General features: G+C 45.6%; 1 protein-coding gene across 1 annotated transcript; it reads left to right on the top strand.

The window, feature by feature from the left end:
• The first annotated feature begins 19,095 nt into the window (after positions 1-19,095).
• Positions 19,096-20,043, top strand: LOC101948838 (olfactory receptor 52E4-like). Its single transcript, XM_005310490.2, has one exon. It carries the CDS (start codon positions 19,096-19,098, stop codon positions 20,041-20,043), a length of 948 nt encoding a protein of 315 aa, XP_005310547.2.
• Positions 20,044-27,386: the final 7,343 nt, after the last annotated feature.

Below are 27,386 nucleotides of genomic sequence, written 5' to 3'. Positions count from 1 at the left end.
ACAGTCAAATTGAGCAACTCTGGTCCAGAGGGTGTTGTGAAGGCCAAGACTGTAACAGGGTTCTAATAAGAGCTAGATAAGGTCAATCAATGGCTATTCGCCAGGATGAGCAGAGATGATGTCTCTAGCCTTTGTTTGCCAGAATCTGGGTGTGGGTGACATGAACCACTTGATGATTTCCATTTTCTGTTCAGTCCTTCTGAGGCACATGGCATTGGCCACTCTCGGCAAAGAGGATACTGGGTTAGATGGAGCATTGGTCTTACCCAATATGGGCATGCCAATGTTCTTATGTAGTCCCAAGAGTTATCTCCCCCCCACATTGGAACCCACTCCCCTTCCAGAGCTGTGGCACGGTGTCACATGGAAACCACAGGTAGGTGCTTTACAGACTATTGCTCACTACTTCCAGGAGGTATCCCCCTTTTACAGATGGGAAAACTGAGGCAGCAGAAGAGGAAGTGTCTTGAGCCAGGAACATCGCCCATGATTCCCTAGCTGCCAATCCATTGCTTAGTGTCTCTCAGACCTGGCTCATATGTTCCATGCAACAGCAAAGAGGTGTGATGTTGTCTCTCCCTTTATTTCTCTAGTGAGGGATTTTCCCGTGATTTCCATGGGGCTGCACCCACTTTTAGCAGCTGAGGATTTGGCCCATGTGAATGAATTATAGATAAAGCATCAACAGTGAGCTCAGAGCAAAGAGTGCAAGCTCTGCCATGGATTCTCTGGGTGACCTTGTCACTGGGTGACCAGAGTAACTTCCTCACTCTGAACCACAACCTCTACATGCATTACATGAAAATTATTATTTATTATCCCCAGTGTACTTCTACCAAAAGGCAATAATCAGGGCTGTAGAATCACACACTGCATTGATTTGATACCTTGCAGCACATCATTTCCTACTTCTCCACGTGGACACCAATAGTACTGCCAAGAAGTACCTTGAGCAGATCATTGCAGACTACGTGGCTCTGGGAAGGATAAAAAACTTTGACTCACAAGTCGTGTTCTCATCCATCCTCCCTGTTGAAGGAAAAGTCCCAGGTAGAAACCATTGAATTGTGGAGGTGAATGCGTGTTTATGCAGATGTTGTCAGAGAGGGGGCTTTGGATTCTTCCACATGGGATGTTGTTCTGGGAAGAAGGATTGCTAGGAAGAGATGGGCTCCAACTAACGAAGAGAAGAAGGAGCATCTTTGCAGACACCCTTGCTAACCTAGTGAGGAGGGCTTTAAACTAGGTACACCGAGGGATGGGGACCTAAGCCCAGAGGTAAGTGGGGAAGTAGAATACCAGGAGGAAACACAAGGAGGATGTTACGAGTCGGGAACCCTCCTGATTCATAGTGAGAAAGCAGGGCAATCAGCTTGTTATCTTAGGTTCATGTACAAGAACGTAAGAAGCTTGGGAAACAAGCAGGAAGAATTGGAAGTCCTGGCACAATCAAGGAACTATGATGTGATTGGAACAGCAGTGACCATGAGATGGTTGAGTTCCAGAGACCCAGGGCCTGGTCTTGCTGAATATAAATGTTTCCTCAGCCCCTGCCCGAGGGCCGGAGGGACTGAATCTTTGTTGCTCTGCCCCAACCCAGGGCCGGTGCCTGCTCGTTCTATAGAAGTTGCTCAGCTCCTGTCTGAGGACCGGAGCCCGAGACTCGCTACTGCTCACCAACCAGGTGGGAGAAACTGTTTTGTTTTGCCTCTACAACTGACGCAGTGCAAATCCCCCGCGGCCAGGCTAGTTCTCCGACATAACTGAAAGGAAGTAGCGAGACCCTCTTAAGCACATTCCCAGAGATCGATCTGGGCAGCATTTGGTTTCTAAGGAGGCTAAATTCCTTTGGGATTTGCCATGAAGATAAGAACATAAGAATGGACATACTGGGTCAGACCATCAAGCCCAGTATCCTGTCCTCTGACAGTGGCCAATGGCAGGTGCCCGAAAGGGAATGAACAGACAGGTTACACTGGTCTACAATTTTTGAGAAGTCGTCTGCTTCAGAGATAAAATGTGCTATTTATTATGTATTTTGATGTGCTGAATTCAAATATGACAATTAAAACAACTGATTGGCTACTGTTTCTAAGATATTTAAGTTTTTACATTTTATGTCTATGTATATTGTGTAGATAGTAGAGTTTTAATCATAAATCGTAAATCTAGGTCTTTTCATGTGTGTTATGGTTGCTTTACATGATAATATTTCACCTCTCCTGTTTATGTAACACTTTAAAAATCAGCAAAAGAGTTATATAAATAAAATTTATTATGAAACAAAAGGCAAAAACTATTCTGTACATAGTTTAGTCCTATTCAGTGTCTACTCGGCGTTTTTTGGCTTGTCTCCTGTATTCATTAAATGGAGCATCTCTTGTCACTCTCCAGCAATAGTCTGCAAGCATTGATGGGCTCCATTTGCCCTGATAGCGTTTCTCCATTGTTGCAATGTCCTGGTGAAATCGCTCGCCGTGCTTGTTGCTCACTGCTCCGCAGTTTGGTAGAAAAAAATCTAGATGAGAGTGCAAAAAATGTATCTTTAGTGACATGTTGCAACCAAGGCTTTTGTTTGCATTGAGGAGGTTTTCCACCAACAACCTGTAGTTGTCTGCCTTGTTGTTTTTGAGAAATTTTATTGCCACTAACTGGAAGGTTTTCCATGCCGTCATTTTCCTTGCCACGCAGTGCATGGTCAAATGCATCATCTCGAAGAAGTTCACGAATCTGAGGACCAACAAAGATACCTTCCTTTATCTTAGCTTCACTTAACCTTGGAAATTTTCCACGGAGGTACTTGAAAGCTGCTTGTGTTTTGTCAATGGCCTTGACAAAGTTCTTCATCAGACCCAGCTTGATGTGTAAGGGTGGTAACAAAATCTTCCTTGATTCAACAAGTGGTGGATGCTGAACACTCTTCCTGCCAGGCTCCAATGACTGTCAGAGTGGTCAATCTTTCCTGATGTAGTGAGAATCTCTTGCACGATTATCCCATTCGCAGACAAAACAGCAGTACTTTGTGTATCCAGCCTGCAGACCAAGAAAGAGAGCAACAACCTTCAAATCGCCACAAATCTGCCACTGATGTTGGTCATAGTTTATGCACCTCAAAAGTTGTTTCATGTTGTCATAGGTTTCCTTCATATGGACTGCATGACCAACTGGAATTGATGGCAAAACATTGCCATTATACAGTAAAACACCTTTAAGACCCGTCTCCGTTGAATCAATGAACAGTCTCCACTCATTTATTATGAACGATGTTGAGGGCTGCCATCACACCATCGATGTTGTTGCAGGCTACAAGATCACCTTCCATGAAGAAGAATGGGACAAGATCCTTTTGACGGTCACGGAACGTGGAAACCCTAACATCACCTGCCAGGAGATTCCACTGCTGTAGTCTGGAGCCCAACAGCTCTGCCTTACTCTTGGGTAGTTCCAAATCCCTGACAAGGTCATTCAGTTCACCTTGTGTTATGAGGTGTGGTTCAAAGGAGGAGGATGGGAGAAAATGTGGGTCCTGTGACATTGATGGTTCAGGACCAGATGTTTCATCCTCTTCCTCTTCCTTGTCTGACTCAAGTGAGAATGATTCTAGTGCATCAGGAACCATCAGTCCTTCTCCGAGGCGTACTGGGCGTATAGCTGATGGAATGTTTGGATAATGCACAGTCCACTTTTTCTTCTTTGACACACCTTTCCCAACTGGAGGCACCATGCAGAAGTAACAATTGCTGGGATGATCTGTTGGCTCTCTCCAAATCATTGGCATTGCAAAAGGCATAGATTTCCTTTTCCTGTTCAACCACTGGCGAAAATTTGTTGCACAAGAGTTGCAGCATACGTGTGGGGCCCATCTCTTGTCCTGATCTCCAATTTTGCAGCCAAAATAAAGGTGATAGGCTTTCTTAACCATAGTGGTTATACTGCGCTTTTGTGATGCAAAACTCACTTCACCACAAACATAGCAGAAGTTATCTGCACTGTTCACACAAGTACGAGGCATCTCTGCTCACTTTGGTTAAACAGAAATGTGTCCCTTTGCAAAATCAAACACTGACAAATAAGAGAGCACGACACTGTATGAATTCTAGAGCTGATATAGGACAATTTGTTCCGCAGAGTGATGTAAGTTTCGTTATGATTGCATCATCCATGACTTCTAGGAATAACATGATGCAATTCATATCATGGATGATGCAATACCAGCTTCAGATTGCATCATTCATTGTTTTGCCTAAAAAGCAAGTACTGTCCAAACCCAGTCATAGATTTATTCATAGATCCAGTCAAAGATGCATTTTAGTCATTTCTGGTTTAAATTGAGATCTCTTCCCTTTATAACTCACTTATCCTCCGCCATTCCCAAGTCAAGGGTCGTATATACTGACCCAATAGCATATCTTGAAAACTAGAGCCAATCAACAATTTTAAGCATCATTTTTGTTCTCAGTGACCCCGAATTAGTAAAGTTTGACTACATTTATTTCAGAAGCATTTTGGCTGTAGAGCAGTGTTATCATCAAGTGACTCATGCCCTGTCACCCAATCCCAGCTTCTGGCAAACAGAGGTTAGGTACACCATTCCTGCCCATCCTGGCTAATAGCCATTGATGGAGCTATCTTCCATGAATCTATCTAGCTCTGTTTTGAACCCCATTATAGTATAGGCCTTCACAATACCCTCTGGCAAGGAGTTCCAGAGGTTGACAGTACGTTGCATGAAAAAATACTTTCTTGTGTTTGTTTTAAACCTGCTACCTATTAATTTCATTTGGTGGCCCCTTGTTATTCTATTATGAGACGGAATAAATAACACTTCCTTATTTACTTTCTCTATATCACTCATGATTTTTAGACCTCTATCATATCCCCCCTTAGTCGACTCCTTTCCAAGCTGAAAAGTCCCAGTCTTATTAATCTCTCCTCATACGGAAGCCATTCTATACCCCTAATAATTTTTGTTGCCCTTTTCTGAACCTTTTCCAATTCCAATATATCTTTATGAGATGGGGCGACCATATCTGCATGCAGTATTCAAGGGATGGGCGTATCATGACTTTATATAGAGGCAATATGATATTTTCTGTCTTATTATCTATCCCTTTCTTGATGATTCCCAACATTCTGTTTGCTTTTTTGAATGCTGCTGCATATTGAGTGGATGATTTCAGAAAACTGGGATAGAAACTATGATGGAGAATATCTTATTGTCCTTATATAAATCTATGGTATGCCCATATCTTGAATACTGTGTACAGATGTGTTCTCCTCATCTCAAAAAAGATATACTCGCATTAGAAAAGGTTCAGAGAAGGGCAACTATAATGATTGGGGGTTTCGAATGGGTCCCATATGAAGAGAGATTAAAGAGTCTAGGATTTTTCTGCTTGGAAGAGGAGACTAACCCCCTTGTACACTATGATTTTAGGTCGAATTTAGCAGTGTTAGGTCGATTTAAGCCTGCACCCGTCCACACGAACAAGCTCTTAAAATCTATTTCTGTACTCCTCTCCAGCTAGGGGTTTAGCTGGGTCGAATTTGGGGTAGTGTGCACACAATTCGACGGGATTGGCCTCCGGGAGCCATCCCAGAGTGCTCCATTGTGACCACTCTGGAGAGCACTCTCAACTCAGATGCACCGGCCAGGTAGACAGGAAAAGCCCCGCGAATTTTGAATTTCATTTCCTGTTTGGCCAGTGTGGCTACCTGATCATCCAGGTGACCATGCAGAGCTCATCAGCACAAGTGACCATGGAGTCCCAGAATCACAAAAGATCTCCAGCATGGACCGAACGGGAAGTACTGGATCTGATCGCTGTATAGGGAGAAGAATCCATGCAGGCAGAACTCTGTTCCAAAAGATGAAATGGAAATATATTTGCAAAATCTCCAAGGGCATGATGGACAGAGGTTACAACAGTGACAAACAGTAGTGCCACATGAAAGTTAAGGAGCTGAGGCAAGCCTACAAAAAACCAAAGGATGCAAATGGTCACTCTGGGACAGAGCTCCGTACATGCTGGTTCTATGATGAGCTGTCTGAAATTCTGCGGGTGGCCCCTACCAGTCCCCTACCACTGTCCATGGACACCTGCAAGGGGGGAGTCTCATGCAACAGGTATGATGAGTTTGAAGATGAGGAAGATGATGATGATGAGGAGGAGGAGGTTGAGGATAGTGCACAGCAGGCAAGCAGAGAATCCCTTCTCCCGGGCATCCAGGAACTGTTCATCACCCAGGAGCCAATACACTCCCAACCCTCCCAAGCCTGGCTCCCGGATCATGAAGCCGAGTGTACCTTTCTAAATATAATACAGGGTTTAAAAGCAAGTGTGTTTAATGATTAATTTACCGTGCCAAGCTAGTAGTAAGCAGTCTGGAATCATTGCAGAATAAAACCTTGCAGCAAATAGGCCAGGCTTTGGCTGTTTGCCTTTGGATGAAAATAAATCATCCCCCCTGTTAGCCACGCAGTGGGGGGAGGCCCGTTCATGGCTGACCGGGATCTTCCCAGATACTAGCCAGGCGGGGTGGGGGGGTGAAGCGATCATCCCAGAGAATTGGGTGTGTGGGGGGGTTGGATTCTGCTGCACATTCACCCTAAAACCCAGTGGGCTTTGCTTGAGAGCGCTGCTGTTTTAAACCATTCCCACATGTTATGAAGGTTGAAGAAGCCAAAACCCTTTGCTTTACCATGGCTGCCTGCAAGCCGAATTCAGTTGCCCAGCCAAACATGTGTGATGTCTCACACCAAACCAGCAGGCACTCAATATATGACCTTGTAGCAAAAGCACATGTGCTATGTAATGTGAATGACTTGATTCAGTGTGAAATAGTCTTCCCTTTGTTCTCTAAAATGTATCTTTTTAAATGCTACTCTTCCCTTTTTTCCTCCTGCAGCTGCAAATGTTTCTATGCTCCCCCCATCGTCTCCGTCCCAGAGGCTAGTGCAGATTAGAAGGCGAAAAAAATGTGGTGTTCTCAGAGCTCATGAAGTCCTCTCACACTGAAAGAGCTCAGCAGAATGTGTGGAAGCAAACAATGGCAGAGTCCAGGACAGCATTAAATGAACGCAATGAGATGAGGGAGGAGCACACTGAGAGGAGGCAGGATGCAATGCTGAGGCTAATGGGGGAGCAAACTGACATGCTCAGGCTCCTAATGGAGCTGCAGGAAAGGCAGCAGGAGCACAGACTGCCACTTCAGCCCCTGTATAACTGCCTGCCCTCCTCCACAAGTTCCATATCCTCCTCACACAGACACGCAAGAACGCAAGGAGGGGGAGGCTACGGGCACCCAGCCACTGCACCCCAGAGGATTGCTCAAGCAACAGAAGGCTGGTATTCAATACATTTTGAACTGTAGTGTGGCTCTGTCCTTCCCTCCTCCCTTCCTCCACCACCCCACCCAGTGCTTCCCTACTCCCCCACCCCTCCCTGGCTACCTTGCGAGTTTTCCCCCTGTGATGGTCCACGCTCATGGGGCCAGGGCAGTGTGGACAATCAGTCACAGTCTATAGCACCACCGTGCGGTGCAGGGCAGCATGGCCTAGCGGCTGGAGTCTATAGTGCTCACTTTGTTGCAGGGCAGTGTGGCCTAACGGTGGGAGTCCATAAAGTGACCCTTTGGTGCAGGGTAGCGTGGCCTAGTGGCCAGAGTCTATAGCATTGGGGTGTGGCTACCCCAGTAGGGGGGCCCGGGCCCACCCGACTCCACCAGGTCCCGACCCAGGACCCTAACAGTGGCATAGCTGCTTGCAACTGACTCAGCGTGGGGAGGTCCTGCCTAAACACCCTGAGTTTCCCTGGGTGGGAGGTACCACTCCAACACAATCCCTGGGTTACTTCCTACCTGAGTCTGTGGTGTGGTTTCCCATGAGAAGTCGATTCCCCTGTGTTTGACAGGTCCAGTCATCTCCAGGGTCTCCTCCAGTCGCCAGGGTGCAGGTGAGCTCTGGATGGCTGCCATTCCCGGTGTGGTCAGAGGCTGTGGCTGGCCCTCCGCAGGAGCTTCCTTGGCAGGTCCTTCCCCTGCGGCCTCCAGCCCAGAATGAGCCAGTCTCCCTCCCTTTATATTACTAGAGCACGTGGAGCATGCCCAGTCTTGCCAGGGAGGCGGAACCTCTGCTGTCAACCCCTGGGGCCTAACCCTGTCTGGGCTAGTGCGGGGAACGCCGACCCCGTCACACCCCCATTTGTGTGATGAATTAATAAAGAATGCATGATTTGGAAACAATAATGACTTTATTGCCTCTGAAAGTGGTGATCGAAAGGGGTAGATCGGTTGGCTAACACAGAAGTAGAGTCAACCAAGGGGCGGATTTTCATCAAGGAGAAACAAACCGAACTGTCACATCGTAGCCTGGCCAGTCATGAAACTGGTTTTCAAAGCTTCTCTGATGTGCAGCACACCCTGATGTGCTCTTCTAATCACCCTGGTGTCTGGCTGCGTGTAATAGGCCACCAGGCGATTTGCCTCAACCTCCCACCCCGCCATAAACATGTCCCCCTTACTCTCACAGATATTGTGGAGTGCACAGCAAGCAGCAATAACAATGGGAATATTGGCTTCACTGAGATTTAATCTAGTCAGTAAACTGCACCAACACACTTTTAAACGTCCAAATGCACATTCTAAAACCATTCTGCACTTGCTCAGCCTATAGTTGAACTGCTCCTTACTACTGTCCAGGGTACCTGTGTATGGCTTCATGAGCCATGGCATGAAGGGGTAGGCTGGGTCCCCAAGGATAACTATAGGCATTTCAACATCCCCAATGTTAATTTTCTGGTCTGGGAAGTTAGTTCCTTCTGGCAGCTGTTAAAACAGACCAGAGTGCCTGAAGATGCGAGTGTCATATACCTTTCCCAGCCATCCCACTTTGATGTCGGTGAAACATCCCCTTATGATCCACCAGTGCTTGCAGCATCATTGAGAAGTACCTCTTGTGGTTTACTTACTGTCTGCAACTAGGACTGCCTCTGGCCTTCTACTCAGATGAACCAGAGGAACCCCTAGGGATCCAGGTGCCAACCGACAGGGGGGTAGCAAGTGGCCTGAAGCAGCTGACCCTAGTCTGATTGCGTTGTGGCCAGAGATCCAGTCACCATGTTTTGGCTGGATTCCCAGCTGACCCAGTGGCGAAATTCTACACCACTGTTGGGGCTGGGATGCAATGGAGTCAGGAAGGCCCACCTCTCTCTACCCCTGCAACTGCAGTCCTGGGGTGGAAGTCCCCCCCTCTCTAGGCTAATGAGCCTGCAATTGTCAACCATCCAATGGAGCTAGAATGCCCGACCCTTTTTCTGCTCGGCCCTGAATAGAGGCCATAGACTTTTTGCTGCTCACCCTGACTGAGGTCTTGGGGATAATAATGATTCCTTTTCTGCTCAGCCCTGGGTACAGGCCCAAGCCATAGACCCTTTACTACCCGCCCTGACTGAGGGCCAGGGGCTCATAACTGACTGTTTGCTGCTCAACCCTGAATACAGGCCAAAGCCATAGACTCTTTACTGCCCTGCCCTGATGAAGGGCTTGGACTCAAAACATTTTGCTCCTTTGCCGATTGCAGGTTAGAGACCCTAACTGACAACTGCTTTACCCAGACTGCTGTCCGGAGACACACCCTTTGGGTTGCCTTTCAAATTCCCTAACTGTGGGTGACACCAAGCGGTGTAGTGAGGCAAAGTGGCCTCCAACTGACTCAGAAGGCGAGGAAAAACCACAAAGCAAATACAAGGGATCTTAAGAGGGGTGCTGGTATGAGTAATGTGGAATAAGTAAACAAACTGAAAGATCTGATGGGAAACTGTATAAGGAGCAAAGGTGTTACAAGTTTGATTGAATGTTTGACCTTGTTGCTCAGGAGTGTTTCTTAAACATATGTACATTTGATGTAAAACAGTGCCTATGGGACAAAAAGGTGAAAAAGATGGATGAAATGGCTTCTCTAGCAGTTGATTTCGAGCAGACACAGCATCTATTGTGAATAAACCACAGAGAAAGGGGTATAAATTTGTTGGAAAACATGGTTCTCTTTTACTCCGTTCCTCTAATCCTCGACTCATATCTCCTGTTAAATCAGAAGAGTCCAGCAGGTGCTATCATTGTAATTTCTCTGACCATATGAGGAATAAATGCCTTGTGCTGGAAGGAAACAGGCAGCACGTAAGCCATGTGAATGCTGCGACCCTGAGCACAGAAACTCCTCAGTCACCTGTCACTTATCATACTGGGTTTGTAAAATTATCCTCTACACAATCACATAGGAGGCACATCAAGGCTGTCATCATTAATTGCAGGGAACACCTTGGGTGGGAAGATACAGGGCAGACGTTTCTGTGGTTAGCAGGGTATAGAACAAGAAGACAAGACACTGCCAGGAGAGATGATAGAGCTTCTAGTAGAGGACGTCAAAAAATCCTTGTGCCTTCAGCTCAAGTGCACATACAAACTGAGTGTTGGGAAGCTTTATTATCAGTTTGGGTAGTACAGGTGTGGCCAACCTGAGCCTGAGAAGGAGCCAGAATTTTCCAATGTACATTGCTAAAGAGACAAAGTATTACGTCTGCCGCTCCCCCATCATCCCTCTTTCTGCTCCCAGCTCTGTCGAGGCGTGCAGGAGGCTCCGGGGAGGGGGAGGAGTGAGGGCACGGCAGGCTCAAGGGAGGGCACTGGAAGTTGTGTCCCAGAAGGGAGAACAGAGAAGGGAGTTGGAATCCTAGAAACCACTGGGGAGGTGGGTATGAGTTCCTTTAACACTGCAGCAGGAGGCAACAGCACCTCAGGAAGGGAGGGGGGAGTAGCACCGCTCAGTGTGACAGCTGTCCAGTCTGTTAGCTGTGAGCCCTTCACAACTGAACAGGGGGCAGATCCCACCCTAGAGAGAGCCAAAGGGTATCTGTCTTGGGGAGGAGGGCAGAGGGGGAATCTGGTAAAGGAACAGTGGGAGTACAGGAATGTCTCCTCCCTGTTCACTTGAGACAGGATGCACGGGACAAAATGGCTGATTCAGCATCTGTCCATCAAAGGCACTCCGCCTGTGACTCAAGTTTTGCAAGGGAACTGTGTAACTGATCACCTGGAGGGGAGCAGTCACACAACTGACTTATTGGGGATAGAGAGAGGGGTGACAGTGGGTACCCCAATCCAGGTTCCTGGTGTGCTTGTGAAAATGAACTGTCTCTATAGAATCATAGAATCACAGATTAAGGTTGGAAGTGACCTCAGGAGGTCATCTTGTCCAACCCCCTGCTCAAAGCAGAACCAATCCCCAACTAAATCATCCCAGACAGGGCTTTGTCAATCCAGGCCTGAAAAGCCTCTAAAGATGGTGATTCCACAACCTCCCTAGATAACCCATTCCAGTGCTTCACCGCCCTCCTAGTGAAATAGTGTTTCCTATTATCCAACCTACACCTGCCGCAGTGCAACTTGAGATCATTATTCCTTCTTCTGTCATCTGCCACCATTTATAACAGCCGAGCTCCACCCTCTTTGTAATCCCCCTACAGGTAGTTGAAGGCTACTATCAAATCTCTCCTCACTCTTCTCTTCTGCAGACTAAACAAGCCAAGTTCTCTCAGCCTCTCCTCATAAGTCATGCGCCCCTACTGCCTGATCATTTTATTGCCCTCTGCTGGACTCTCTCCTACTTGTTCACATCTTTTCTGTAGTGGGGAGGCTAAAAACTGGACACAATACTCCAGATGTGGCCTCACCAGTGCCGATTAGGGGGTAATAATCACTTCCCTCGATCTTCTGGCAATGCTCCTATTAATACAGACCAATATGCTGTTAGCCTTCTCGGTAACAAGGGCTCACTGCTGATTCATATCGCACTTCTCATCCACTGTAATCCCCAGGTCCTTTTCTGCAGAAATACTGCTTAGCCAGTTGGTCCCCAGCCTGTAGTGGTGCATGGGATTCTTCAATCCTAATTTCAGGACTCTGCACTTGTCCTTGTTGAACCTCATCACATTTCTTTTGGCCCAATCCTCCAATTTGTCTAGGTCACTCTGGACCATATCCCTACCCTCCAGCATATCTACCTCTCCCCCCAGCTTTAAGAGAGGATGTAGATCTGACTGAATAAATAGTTGTCTGTGAAAATGCTAATGACCCACCTGACAGAGGGGAGGAGGAAATTCACTGGCCTGGTAAGACACAGAACGAGGCCAGGTATGATTTGCTGGGAGAAGGCACAATGCTTTGCCCAGAGAGCACAGATCACCATCACAACGCTCTAGGAAAAGTGTTATGAGTGGGGATCACAGGGAAAGCCTGATGAGTTTAGAATGTAAGAACATTTTCCATTTTGTCTAGCCCTCATCACACTGTCAAAGCAGAAGGCGTGGTGTAATAATTGTACTTGGAAACACCTAGCTGTAATAAAAGATTTGATGGTATTGGTAAATATCATTTTGGAAAGTTAGTTGCTAATGGTAAATCTTATGACAAAAAAAAATTAGCACTGATGGTAAACCTATGAAAAGGTGAAACAGGCATGATTTTGAGAGAAAGCTTTTGGACATACTAGAAGTAATCAACAAGAAGCCGTACATGACTATTGCTTCTCAGAGAACACCTGTTCATAGGCTAAAAGCTTGTCACAGTAGGGAAATTATAATATACCTGGTGTGCTGTCTGGAGGCACAACACCTCATGGTGTTGATGAATATATGTATTGAGTTACAACTAGATGGAAAAACACAATGGTTAACAATACTGCACAGAAAGCACACTTGCTGATTTTTGAGATCACGAGGCTCATCTACAAAGTGTTGAAAGGTACATAGAAGTTTGGAGGAACATCTGTGGATAACACTACAATGATTGTAACACTTGGGAGTTGTATGGTCAAAAAATAAAGAGGACCTTGAGCACACTGCTTCTGCATCAGTCAGTGACTAACAGTCCTGCAGTAAAGTAAGGGGAGAGGTGTGACATTCTGTGCCCCAAAGCAACACCCAGTCGCCCCCATATTTACCATGGTGATCTGACTATGATGTTAGTTTTTATAAAGTATATAATATATGTGATGTATTTGTATACATATATCATTTTTGTACCTAATGTTCTGAAAGCATACAAGGGCATGTGACCAGCTTCTGTTCACTGGACTCCATATTGTGCCTGTACATTTCCACTAACTGTGCTGGGGGCTTTTGCTTGGAAAAATGAAGCTTCCTCCACATGGCAGAAGCTATAAAATGTGGAAGCGACATCATCACTTGGCCTCACTCCCCCACAACTCAACACCAAACACGTTAGAAACTGGAACTGGGTTGCAACCCAAGTAATTCCCCGCCCCCCTCTAGTGAACAGGCCCTGAAAGACTGTGAGTCCATTTCCACGTTTTCATGTGGTCACTGACTAATAGAGAAACCGTGGTTATGGAAGGGAAGTCAGGACACTTGGGTTCTGTCTGTCTGTCTCTATGTGACCTTGTCTCCCCAGGCCTCAGTTTATCGATCATTGAAATGGGGATGTTTCATGATGACTTTTCCTTGCTAGGTGTTTTGAAGATACATCAATGAAAGCTGCTACACAGTATGATAATAGTTACTGATGAGAATTACTGATCTCTGATCCCATGTGTTTGCTGTAAGCGCTTGTGTCTCCTCTTAGACAAGTTTCTCCAGGTCTCTCTGTCTACAATCTACCCATGTGTTCTGAGAATTTACAGGATATCAGATCCTCTGGAGAGTTACTCATTATCCTTAGTTTTCTTACTCATCAACTATAATTTTTAAATATATGCACACAAACGTACAGAGCAGCCAATTCCCCTCTGACTCAGCACAGAGCCCAAGAGTTCTCATCTCCCTTAGGGAAGGTTCCTTAATTACTGTTTACTCCTAAAGATGGATAATTAGCACAAAAGCGGAGACATGCTTCTCTACAGCCTGTTTTCTTTCAGAGCCTCCCTTCTTCTGTAGAGGCTGAGCGAACCCCACTGGGATTACATAGAGCTATATTATAAATGGTGCGCATCCCCTTGTTGTCTCTCTGTGTGGGATGCTGCTGCAGATGCTGGGTTCAGAGAGGTGTGGGTCATGCATAGCTGCGGGGACTACCTATGGAGGACACTTCTGTCTCAGAATTCACAGGTACCCATCTCTTGCTGAGGAGCTCAACTGATTGACAAACCCTGTGCAACGTGGTTGTGGTGGGATAGAGAGTAAGTCTGTGGTCCTTTCCGCTCTGCACGACCATTAAACTTCCCAGGCCCCTTGCCATAAGTGATGAGTTTGCTAAAGAATAACTGGCCAAAATCTCACTCTTTTCTGTGCACCCCTGCGCATCCCGCCTGATGGATTGCAGCCCCAAAGTGGTGCATTTTAGTGGCACAGTGAATCCTTCAGGATGAAAGATGTTAGTAGATGTGCAATACAAGGTCAAATTCTGAGACCACTACCCATGCTTTGCTCAGGCCCCAGTGATGCAATCCTCCCTTGGAGGAAGAACTAAGTACAGATGTCAGAAGCCAACTGTGTGTTAATGCACAGACACTGTCACCCCCTCCTCTTGCATTTCAGAGCAGAGGGACAGGGTCTGTTATCTGACTTTTATCTGCTGGAAAGCTTGGAGGTGCTAGGGCTCCTCGCTAGAACAATAATGAGAATTTTTCAACATGGGTAACACATACTTTCTCCTAGATTCATTCAAGAAGTCGGCTGAACTATAATGCCTGAAACTTTCAAAAAAAAAAATTCTTCTCAAAGCAGACCCCCAGCATGGGAAATTTCAGTAAAAACACAGAAAATTTGGCAAACTTATAAGCAACTGGAAATGAGGTCATCTAATGGAAGGTGTCAGACAGCCTGCAATGGCCAATCCATTTGTGAATCCCATTCTTCTATTCTCTTTGCTCCAATAATGTTGATAGCTAGGAGTTCCACAGGCCAAATAGAAATTATTTTAGCAATTATCTTTTCTTAATGTTATATGTTCAGACTTTCAATTTAACTAAATGTTCCCTTGTTCATGTTTTGAGACACATTAAATAGAAATGCCTGATCTACTTTTTTATCAATAGATCCATAGGGTTTAAGGTCAGAAGCGACCATTTGATCATCCAGTCTGACCTCCTGTAAAACACAGGCCCACTAAATTTCACTCAGTTACCTCTGTATTGAGCCGAAAGAATTGTGTGTGACTAAGGCCTGGTCTACACTAGGACTTTACAATATAGAATGATAGAGCCATAGAGTTATGAGGGAACGCGAAGGAGAGCTAGTCTAACCCCCTGACAAGATACAGGATTTGTTTTGTCTTAGTCACCAATTGAGACTTAGTTCACAAGGAAGTTGAGGAATGCTATCACGTACCATGATTTGCATGTTATACTTCAGATAATATAACCTAACATTTCATTAGCCTTTTTTGAAACATTTTTCCTAATGTCCAACCTAAACTGCCCTTACGGCAATTTAAGTCCATTGCCTCTTTTCTTCAAAGGTTAATGAGAACACTTTTTCTCCCTCCTTGTAAGAACCTTCTAGGTATTTGAAAATTGTTATCATGTCCCCCCTCAGTCTTCTCTTATTCAGACTGAACAAACCTTGCTCTTACAGTTGTCCCTTTTAGGTCATGTTTTCAAGACCCCTAATCATCCTTTTCTCCAGTTTTTCCAGATCATTTTGGATTTTTATCCAATTCTCCAAAGACTTACAACCCCTTCCAATTTGCTATAATCTGCAAACTTAATAAGTGTACTCTCTGTGCCATGATCTAAATTGTTGATGAAGACATGGAAAAGAACCGGACCCAGAACTGTTCCCTGCAGTACCCGACTTGTTATGCCCTTATATCATCACTGTAAACCATTCATTACTACTCTCTGAAATTGTTTTCCAACCAGTTATGCATCCACTGTATAGTACCTCCATCTAGTTTATTTTCCCCTAGTTTCTTAATGAGAAGATTATGCGAGATTATATCAAAAACTGTACTAACATCTAGATAGCTAATGGCTCAGATATCTGCTCAATCACTTCCTTCAGAGTACTCTAGGATGCATTTCGTCAGGCCCTGGTGACTTGAAGACACCTGCCTTTTCCATCTAACTTTTAACTTGTTATTTCCTTTTTTTATCATCTGAACCTATTCCATTTTCACTGTCATTTTCTAAGTTAGGTGTCCAAACACCAACAACTTTTCTGGTGAAAATCTAAACAAAGAAGTCATTAAGTACCTATGCCATTTCCACGTTTATTGTTCTTGTTTAACCCCCTTCATTTAGTTACAGATCTACCCAGTCCTTGGTCTCCTGCTGCTTCTAATGTATTTGTAGAATATTTTCTTGCTAGCCTTTATGTCTCTATCTAGTTTGATCTTGTTTTGTGCCTTGGTCTTTCAAATTTTGCCCCTACATACATGTGTTATTTGTTTATATTCCTCCTTTGTAACTTGAATTTGTTTTCACTTTTTGTAGGATCCTTTTTTGTTTTTTAGATCATTCAAGATCTCCTGGTTAAGCCATTCTGGTCTCTTGCCATACAGCCTAACTTTCCTACTCAGTGGGATAGTTTGCGCTTGTGGCCTTACAAATGTCTCTCCTAAAACCTTTTTTCCCCTTAGATTTGCTTCCCATGAGATCTTACCTACCAACTCTCTTCTCTGAGTTTGCCCAAGTCTGCCTTCTCGAAATCCATTATCTTTATTTTGCTGTTCTCCTTCCTACCATTCCTTAAAATCGTGAACTCTGTCATTTCATGATCACGTTCCCCCAAACTGCCTTCCAGTTTCAAATTCTCAACCTGTTCCTCCTTATATGTCAAAATAAAGTCTAGAACAGCCTGTCTCCTAGTACCTTTACCCAGCTCCTGGAACAAAAATTTGTCTCCAAGACATTCCAAGAACTTGTTGAATAATCTGTGCCCTGGTGTAGACAGCAGGAGATGAATTCTTCCATCGACCTAGCTACCACCTCTCAGGTATTACCTATGATGAGAACCCCTTCCATCTGTGTAAGTAGTGTCTATATTGAAGTGCTACGGCAGCACGGCTGTAGCATTTTAAGTGTAAACAATCCTTCAATCAGATCTTCCAAAAAAATATCCAGTCTGGATCTGCCAATATGGGGAATTGGAGAATCCAGCAATTCCCTTCACAGTGTGTCCCAATGCTTAATTACCCTCAGTGCTTAATATTTGCCCCTAATTTCGTGCTGGAATTTGCCTGGCTTCAGCTTCCAGCCCTTCGGTCTTGCTCCGCCTTTGTCTGGTGGATTACATAGCCCATTATCACCTGTGATTTTCTCCACATGAATGTCTCCACTGACCATCTTTTTGATAAATTGAACAGATATACACGTTCAAGTCTAAAAACCCGGCCTTTTCTCTATCCTTAAATCATTTTTGTGGCTCCTTTCTGCCCTTTCTCCAAGTTTTCTACATCTTTTTTCCAGTGTGGACCCCAGAATTGGATGCAGTTTGTTTCACCAATCCCATGTGAAGAGGTCAAATCCTTCCCCTGCTCCAACTCACCAACTCAATATTTACCCCTACTAAATCAAATGGCTCTCAGAAATCAAGGTTCAATGCATCAGCATTTTTCCTTGATCAACCAATGTGTACTCTCATAAAAGGATGAAATCAGGTTTATTTGACAAGATCTGTTTTGCATAAACCGTGTTGCTGACTGGCATTATTTACATTTCTAGACTTGTTTTTTAACTAATCCCATACCAGCTTTTCTATTGTTTCTTAACCTAGTCAATTCTTTTATATATAAAAAATCCCTTTCCCTTTATTTTTTAATACTTTATATTTAACACATACAACTTTTCCAGGATTTCTCTTGGTGTTAATATACTTAATAAACTCCTTTTTGTGATTCATAGCCCTGCCAAACATGGAATTTTCCCTGATATCTTAACGTCCCTTATGAATTTTCTTAACTTCCAATTTCTGTTCTTAGATATATATTTTCTCTTTTTCCTTTTTCTTATATATTGCTTCCTCCCTCCCCCCCACCTTGCTGCCTTCACTTTGCCACTGATCTGGGTTTTTACCCAAAGTTGTTCACTTTGTTGACTGTGGAATCATCAGTTTTCCGCTATCTAATAAGCTGTTATCAAAGAATTACCAATTTTCATTCACATTTTTCTGTTTACATTTTTCCTCCCAATCAGTTTTGCTGATAATTTTCCTCAGATTTGGGGAATTAGTCGTCTTGGAATACTAAGTGTCTATCGGTAGTAATGGTTAGGAACTGTCCATTTAAATGTAAATTAGTTTTATTTTTTATTTTTCTCTCCTATATCATACTCTCTTCTTTGTCTCTTGTGCAAACTACAGAGTCCCAGACTCTTCTATCTGTTTGCATATGGCAGCCTCCCCCATTCTCAAAGGCTGTCTTGCAAATCCCTTTTACATATAGCTATACCCTTAATAGATACTGGATGACCAAAACTGAACACATATCCCAAACCTGTTATTCTCCATCCCATATCTTAGGGATCTGAACATTGTTTTGTTTTGTCCACTGCTGTGAATGAGCAAGTGTTTATCATGACCTGCTATTAATGGCACCCAGGTCTTCTCCCTGAGGTAAGTTCTAGTTGGGATGTTTCTCTCAGCATGTCTTTGCAAAAGTTTGTTTTTTTCCCCTTGCTGATTTCGAGCAACTGGATGAATGTGATACTCCCTTCAGTATGGACTCCCTATCCTGGCTCTCATTGCATTAAGGCACAATGATGGATGACCGGTATCCCCAATTGTATTTCCTGCTGATGCCTCTTAAGGTTTCCCCCCCCCCCCCAAAAGTGTAAGAATTATTAATGCAGGAAGCACCACAAAATATGGAATTGGATTTAGTAGGGTCACTGTTCATAGTTATTTTCTCAGAATAAAGAAAATATAATTTCTCAGTGTGTGAATAGTGATCAATGTGCTTCTCCCATGAGAATAGCCTCCACTACTGCATGCAGTGTCTCATATTAACATTGTCTCTTCATTCAGGCATTTCTACTGTGACCATCACCTGAGATCCTGGGAACACACAGAAAATCAGGGGAGCATACGCTAAATGCAGGAGAGACCCTAACGCGTCAGAGTTGGACTCTTTCTCCTCTAGACCATGTCAGATTTGAACACAACCGACTTCACCAACCCCTCCACCTTCATCCTACTTGGCATTCCTGGCCTAGAGAAAGCCTATATCTGGATTTCCATTCCCTTCTGTACTATGTACACCATAGCCTTGTTGGGGAACTTCACCATCCTGTTCATCGTGAAGAGGGAGCCGAGCCTCCACGAGCCCATGTTCTATTTCCTCTGCATGCTGGCCGTCACCGACCTGGTCATGTCCACATCCACCCTTCCCAAAATGCTGAGCATCTTCTGGTTCAATTCCAGGGAGATCAGTTTCACTGCCTGCCTCACCCAGATGTACTTTGTTCTCTCCTTCTCAGGGATGCAGTCTGGAATCCTCGTGGCCATGGCTTTTGATCGCTACGTGGCCATCTGCCATCCCCTGAGACATTCCAGGATCCTGACAAACTCTGTTGTGGCCAAGATAGGCCTGGCCGTGGTGCTGCGCAGTGGCATAATCACATTACCCTATCCCTTCCTAGCGAGGCAATGGCCATATTGCAGGACCAACATCATCCCCCACTTCTGTTGTGGGCATATAGCTGTGGTGAAGCTGGCCTGTGCCGACATCAGCATCAGTAGTTACTATGGCCTGTTTGATCTTCTCTCTGTGATCGGAATGGATGTGTTTTTTATCACAGTGTCCTATACTCTGATCCTCCGGGCCATCTTCCGCCTCCCCACAAAGGATGCTCGGCTCAAAACTTTTGGGACCTGCATCTCTCATGTTTGTGCCATCTTAGCTTTGTACGTCCCAGATTTCTTCTCCTCTCTCATGTACCGGTTTGGCCACAATGTACCACTGCATTTCCTTGTTCTCTTTGACAGTATGTACCTGCTGGTGCCCCCCGTGCTACACCCCATCATTTACGGGGTGAGGACCAAACAGATCCGGGGCAGGCTGCTCCAGCTCTTTACACATGGAGAAACCTAAATGTTTCCTCCTTGTGCTCTGGCTCTCAGATTGAGCTCTGTGCAGAGCTGGCTGGTGCATGGTGCTGGGGCCTCTTCCCCGAATCACTGACTGGACAGTCAAAGTTACATGTGGAATCAGTCTGTGTAGAGTACACTGGTTGTGACCTTTCTAATTGCTGGTAGCTGGATCCCTGAAACTGTAACCTTGCCTCATCTCTTCTGTCAAGCTTCAACCCTGCTGTGTGTCTTCTCCCAAGGCGCTGCTCCATCACTTGCTCCTGTCTTCCCCTCCCCTTGTCATCTGCGACCCAGTCAACTCTAAAACTAATATGTGCTCACATTTTATGGCAAGTCACTTAAGGGACACTGGTTAGTGTTAAAATTTTAATGTTTATTCTTAAATTGTTCCTAACTCTGTGGAGAGAGAGACCCCATCAGGACTCCGGGGATCTATCTCGGCTCTGGGAGGGGAGTGGGGTATAGTGTGTTACAGCCGGAGGCAGATACATCTGGGGTCTAAATAAGAAAATCAGAAGGACCATACTGGGTAAAACCAATAGTCCATGTAGCCCAGTAGCCTGTCTTCTGATAGTGCCCAGTGCCAGGGGCTTCATAGGGAATGGACAGAACATGGCAATCCTCATCTGATTCTTGTAGAGCAGCTCAGGAGAAGGGGCCAGAAGCCCCGAGCCCAGGCTGCCTCAGCTACAGCTGGCAGGAGTTCAAGCCTCCAGCCCCAGTAGGAGCCACTGGGGAAGGGGAAGAGCTCAAGCTGCCCTGGCAGCAGGGGCAGAAGAAGCCCTCAGTTCAGGCGGCCCCAAGCCCTAGCCACAGCCAAAGAGCAGAGACAGGAGCTGCGGGAGGGAAGGGGGAGAGAAGCACTGCTCATTTGTGTCCCCTCCACCTTCCATACTGCTGCCAACCAGGGGTTTTCTCCTTTCCCCATGTCCTTAGATGAACCTCATGGGGTGTTTTTTTTTTTTTTTTGCCTCCCTTCCTTCACCATATAGGGGCTGATCTCTACCTTCCATCTCCCTTTCCCTTTCTGGAGATAGAGACATATTGCGCATCACCACCGGTACAGTTGCCGCATCGGTGGTCTGCTCCCTCTATGCACATCTCCATGGGCTACCGGTGGGCCTGCAACTTCTGTGAAAAGCCTTTCAGGTTGGTCAGTGATTGTTGCAAGGCCAGATGGGGATTCCATGCTCACGAGGATCCTCCTCAGCCCTCAGAATGAAGCCATCCATCTTTTCTGAATTTTTTTTTAATCTGTTCAATGTCTACCCCCCAGATGCAGACTACGGCCTGGGTGTGTTTTGGTCAACAGGTGTCTGCCTTCCTCGGCACTTTGGATCCCCAAGGGTGCCTGACCTGGGTGAGGACTTTAATACCATCTTTGAGGCCCAGAATCACTCACTCAGGGTTCAAAAGCAGCCAGGCTGCTGCAGGCATCCTCGGAGAGATCATCAATCATCACTCCATTGTGAACATCTTGAACGACGAACACCCGGATGAGAATTCCATCTTTACCTGTGTCCAGGTGGAGGTCGATCGGTTGCACTACTCCTGGTTGGACCGCATGTATTTATTTTGTTTTCACCTTGCCCGGGCCCACTCCTCCAGCATTTCACTGGCCCAGTTCTTGGCCCACCATTTAGTGGCCAGGATGGTGTCTTTCATCTTGGAGCTCACCTGGGGCTCTTCCGACCCTACTGAGCATACTCCAGGAGGTTGGGGGCCACCATATTGCTTACTGCTCTGGTTTTCCTTGAACAGGTACTACAAGAGGGTGCTCCCCACCCACCCCTCACCCCAATGCGTCTGGAATTCTTGATTGGGCTCCTGCCCATGGGTCCCCTCAGCCCCCTTCCTTTCATAACCTGAGCCAGCGGCACATCCTTCAGCCGGTTCATTTCTGAATTCCACCAAGGGAACAACTTTCCATGCTCATGGTCCACATACTTCACTTCCTCAGATGCCCTGATACCATGTGGCAGAACCTAGTACCACCTTTGGATGGTGAGGAACCCTGGTGGGCCAGAAAGTACTACACCCTGGTCCCACGGCCCACCATGGATATCGGTTGGTGGCTTGTTCATGGAGCTACATTGATCACAGGCATGTACATGGCACAGTTCACCCCCATTCCAGATGCCTGTCCATTTTGTAGCATGAGGCAGACCATGGTACATGCCACTCTACAATGCACAAGGTTGCAGCCCCTCTTCAAACTGCTCCACAACTTCCACAGGAGGTTCTGGCTGCACTTTTCCCCACACCTTTTCATACATGCTCCCTGCTTTAGCTCAACATACAGGACGTGGCCTGCAGGTCCCTTGTGTTACAGGTGAAATCTGTAAACATATCAATAAAACAAATAATCAAACCCATAAGAAAATAAGAAACTTATAAGAAAAGTTATATAGGCAAGCAAGTAGACTAGACTATAGGCTACCACAGCTGCAGGCTGCTAGTTGGTAATGGCCAAGGACTTAGAAGTGACAGGAAGAGGGAGGCATGTGTGTGTGGGGGTGAGTTACAAAGGAAAGAGAGAGCTGGTCCTAAATGCACCAAGAGAAAGAGAGAGAGAGAGATGGGACAAAACCCACTAGAACAGGGACTCCCTGTCTCTGCCGTTCTGGGGAGCACTTTCCGAGGGAGACACAAACTCTCTCTCTGACCCCAAACAGGCACTGTGTGTGCCAGAAACATTTCCCTCAGGGAAGCCCGGCTGGATCAGTTCTGGAACGAGAGCACTTGGGGAAACACAGATGGCAGAGGAGCCACATATAGGTGGAGGAAATATCTTGTGGCACTTTCCCGGCCAGGCCCACTCCCCTTCCACATCTGAGTAGCAGCTCCAGGTTTCCAGTCACAGCCCTGCTCAAGCTCGTGCAGCTGGACACTCACCAGCCGAGCGTGATTGGGGCCCATAAACAAGACCCATGTGTTTTTGAGTCACAGCACTGTTCAGGCCCTGCCCCTGGCTCTGGGTTTCTAGGCCGACTCTCGCAGTGCAGCTTCCATTCTATCGCCTCCCTCTGGGAGCAAAAACCTGCCCGCCAAGCACAAGGCCCTGAGGCTAGCTTTGGCTTGGCTCCCCCAGACTCTCCAGTTGCTTCAGCCCACCCTTCCCAGAGCTCCCCCTTGGGCGCACGCTGTTTCCAGTTTCTTCTTTTCAGGTCACATGATCGCTAAAGCAAACAGCCCCAGGCCTTGCAAAAGGGGTTGTGTGACACATGGCTAGAAAGAGTTAAGCAACTTGCAGGCTATTGACCCAGATTCACCCTTTAGAGACAGGTTAGAAAAGTATGTAAATGGTAATTAGGACAATTCCATCTTAGGTAGGCTACAGCTTTGAAATGTAGACTTGTATTATTAAAGAACTGGAAGTAGTTAGTGTTTCTAGTAGTCTCTGTTTACCAACAGCTTGTTGGAGGTTAATTGGCTCTAAGTCAGTATTTGGGTAATATCTAAAATATTCATTCACCTGGGAGGTGATTGTTAGGATATAGCTATTCAGGCCTGTCTGCAGAGGCCTAGACTTTAGGAATTCAGGTGTATTCTTATCACTAAGCTAATTATTGTGGAAGCAGAGAAAAGAACTGACAGAAGGGAACTGCAATGCATGATGGTTGTTAGCAAGAGTCAGGCTTCGTAGAAGGGAACTGCAATGCATGATGGTTGTTAGCAAGAGTCAGGCTTCGTAGAAGGGAACTGCAATGCATGATGGTTGTTAGCAAGAGTCAGGCTTCGTTAGCAAGAGACAGTCTTTGTTAGCAAGAGTCAAGCTAGCTGTGACCCTGATAACCCTGATAACGCGAGATTTGTAGAAGCGAGGATTGTGTGAGGATTGTGTGAGACGGGTGAGAAAGAGCTGTGTAAGAAGTCATTGTGACCTCAGTATAGATAAGGTGTAGAAGACCTTGTGTAGATAAGGTATAGAAACTAATTGTATGTTGGCAAGAGTCAAAACAAGTGAAGAAATGAGATATCAAGATGGCCTATGTATAAACAAAATGCTGCTGTCCCTCATTATTTCTGTAATGAAAGGTATAAATGCTTGCTGTAATTAGTTACCAGGGAGAGACCTGCTTTGCTCTCTCCCTCTGCACATGTGAGAGTTAATAAAGCTTCTGACTTGCTGTACCTAAACAAAAATAGTGAGAACTCAGTTTTTCTCCGACATTATAGAGGTATAAAAGAAGAATCAAAATCACTGTCTGCCGGTGTAATTCTCAAGTGATCCATTCCCCATCAATCTTTCCCAGCTTCCAGCAAACAGAGGCTAGGGACTTCATGCCTGCCCCTCCTGGCTAATAGTCCCACTTCCAATTAATTTCATTGGATGATCCCTAGTTTTTGTGTTATGACAAAGAGTAAATAACACTTCCTTATTTACATTCTCAACACCATTCATGATTTTATAGATCTCTCTCATATCCCCCCTTAGTTGTCTCTTTCCCAAGTTGAAAAGACCCATTTTTATTATTCTCTCCTCAGATGGCAGCTGTTCTATACCCCCAATCATTGTGGTTGCCCTTTTCTATAACTTTTAAAATTCCAATATATCTTTTGGAAATGGGAGACCAGATCTGCAGGCAGTATTTTAGGTTTACCATGGATTTATATAGAGATAATATGATATTTTCAGTCTTATTATCTTTCACTTTCTAACTGATTCCGTGATGCACAAGGGGTGGATGTTTTCAGAGAACTATCTATAGTGAAGTCAAGCTCTCTTTCTTGAGTGGTAACAGATAGCTTAGACCCCATCATTTTATATGTACAGTTGGGATTATGTTTTCCATTACAGTGTCCACAAGTCCCTGGAGCATACTTTGTCCCTCCTGCAATTCATGGCTTCTCCTCCAGCTTGAGACTGTCTGTCTGCTGCAGCCAGAGCCCTGCAACCGAAGAGTCCCCTCTGCCACCCTCTTGCCTCTCTCCTGCCCCAGCTGCTCCTGACTCATCCAGTCTCTCTGGTTCTGAAGGGCTGAACAACACTTCCTCTGTCCGATCCCTTTTCTGGGGCATTGGAAAAGGCACAGATAAAGGAAACAACAATGATAAGGGGTATGGAACACTTTCCATATGAGGAGAGATTAAAAAGTCTGGAACGTTTCAATTTGGAAAAGAGATCATAGAATCATAGAATATCAGGGTTGGAAGGGACCTCAAGAGGTCATCATCTAGTCCAACCCCCTGCTCAAAGTAGGACCAATTCCCAACTAAATCATCCCAGCCAGGGCTTTGTCAAGCCCGGACTTAAAAACTTCCAAGGAAGGAGACTCCACCACCTCCCTAGGTAACGCATTCCAGTGCTTCACCACCTTCCTAGTGAAATAGTGTTTCCTAATATCCAACCTGGACCTTCCCCACAGCAACTTGAGACCATTGCTCCTTGTTCTGTCATCTACCACCACTGAGAACAGCCGAGCTCCATCCTCTTTGGAATCCCCCTTCAGGTAGTTGAAGGCTGCTATCAAATCCCCCCTCATTCTTCTCTTCTGGAGACTAAACAATCCAGTTCCCTCAGCCTCTCCTCATAAGTCATGTGCTCCAAACCCCTAATCATTTTTGTTGCCCTCCATTGGACTCTTTCCTATTTTTCCACATCCTTCTTGTAGTGTGGGGCCCAAAACTGGACACAGTATTCCAGATGAGGCCTCACCAATGTCGAATAAAGGGGAACGATCACGTTCCTCGATCTGCTGGCAATGCCCCTACTTATACAGCCCAAAATGCCGTTAGCCTTCTTGGGAACAAGAGCACACTGTTGACTCATATCCAGATTCTCATCCACTGTGACCCCTAGGTCCTTTTCTGCAGAACTGCTGCCTAGCCATTCGGTCCCTAGTCTGTAGCAGTGCATGGGATTCTTCCGTCCTAAGTGCAGGACTCTGCACTTGTCCTTGTTGAACCTCATCAGGTTTTTTTGGCCCAATCCTCTAATTTGTCTAGGTCCCTCTGTATCCGATCCCTACCCTCTAGTGTATCTACCACGCCTCCTAGTTTAGTGTCATCTGCAAACTTGCTGAGAGTGCAGTCCACACCATCCTCCAGATCATTAATAAAGATATTAAACAAAACCGGCCCCAGGACCGACCCTTGGGGCACTCCGCTTGAAACCAGCTGCCAACTAGACATGGAGCCATTGATCACTACCCGTTGAGCCCGACGATCTAGCTAGCTTTCTATCCACCTTACAGTCCATTCATCCAGCCCATACTTCTTTAACTTGGTGGCAAGAATACTGTGGGAGACCGTATCAAAAGCTTTGCTAAAGTCAAGGAATAACACATCCACTGCTTTCCCCTCATCCACAGAGCCAGTTATCTCATCATAGAAGGCAATTAGGAGATGACGAAGGTGGGATATGAGGTCTGTAAATCATGCATGATTTGGAAAAAATGAATGAGGACATGTTGTTTACTCCTTCACATAACAGAAGAACTGGGGGTCACCCAATGAAATTAATAGGCAGCAGCTTTAAAACAAAAAAAAATAAAGTATTTCTTCACAGTCAATCTGTGGAACTCTGGGCCAGAGGATGTTGTGAAGGCCAAGACTGTAACAGGGTTCTAATAAGAGCTAGATAAGGTCAGTCAATGGCTATTTGCCAGGAAGAGCAGGGATGGTGTCCCTAGCCTTTGGTTGCCAGAATCTGGGTGTGGGTGACATGAATCACTTGATGATTTCCATTTTCTGTTCAGTCCTTCTGAGGCACATGGCATTGGCCACTCTCGGCAGAGAGGATACTGGGCTAAATGGAGCTTTGGTCTTACCCAATATGGGCATTCCAATGTTCTTATGCAGTCCCAAGATTTATCTCCCCCCCCACACTGGAACCCACTCCCCTTCCAGAGCTGTGACACGATGTCACACGGAAACGAGAGATAAATGCAGCCCAATACGCTGTTAGCCTTCTAGGTAACAAGGGCACACTGATGACTCCTATTGCATTTCTCATACACTGAAATCCTCAGGTCCTTTTCTGCAAAAATACTGCTTATCCAGTCAGTCCCCAGCCTGTAGCGGTGCATGGGGGTCTTCCATTCTAATTTCCGGACTCTGCACTTGTCCTTATTGAACCTCATCACATTTATTTTGGCCCAATCCTCCAATTTGTCTAGGTCCCTCTGTATCCTGTCCCTACCCTCCAGCATATCTACCTCTCCCCCACAGCTTTAAGAGAGGATGTAGATCTGATTAAAAAAATGGTTGTCAGTGAAAATGCTAACGACCCACCTGACAGAGGGGAGGAGGAAATTCTCTGGCCTGGTAAGACACAGAAAGAGGCCATGAATGATCTGCTGGGAAAAGGCACAACTCTTTGCCCAGAGAGCACAGATCACC

This window comes from Chrysemys picta, chromosome 1, assembly GCF_011386835.1.
Source record: "Chrysemys picta bellii isolate R12L10 chromosome 1, ASM1138683v2, whole genome shotgun sequence".
Taxonomy (NCBI): Eukaryota; Metazoa; Chordata; order Testudines; family Emydidae; genus Chrysemys; species Chrysemys picta.
The sequence above is the reverse complement of the archived record's forward strand: the minus strand, read 5'-3'. Positions and strand labels throughout refer to the sequence as shown.

Bases quoted from the DNA above. Each gene is read 5' to 3' on its own strand.
- LOC101948838 (XM_005310490.2), top strand. From the start codon at position 19,096: ATGTCAGATTTGAACACAACCGACTTCACCAACCCCTCCACCTTCATC.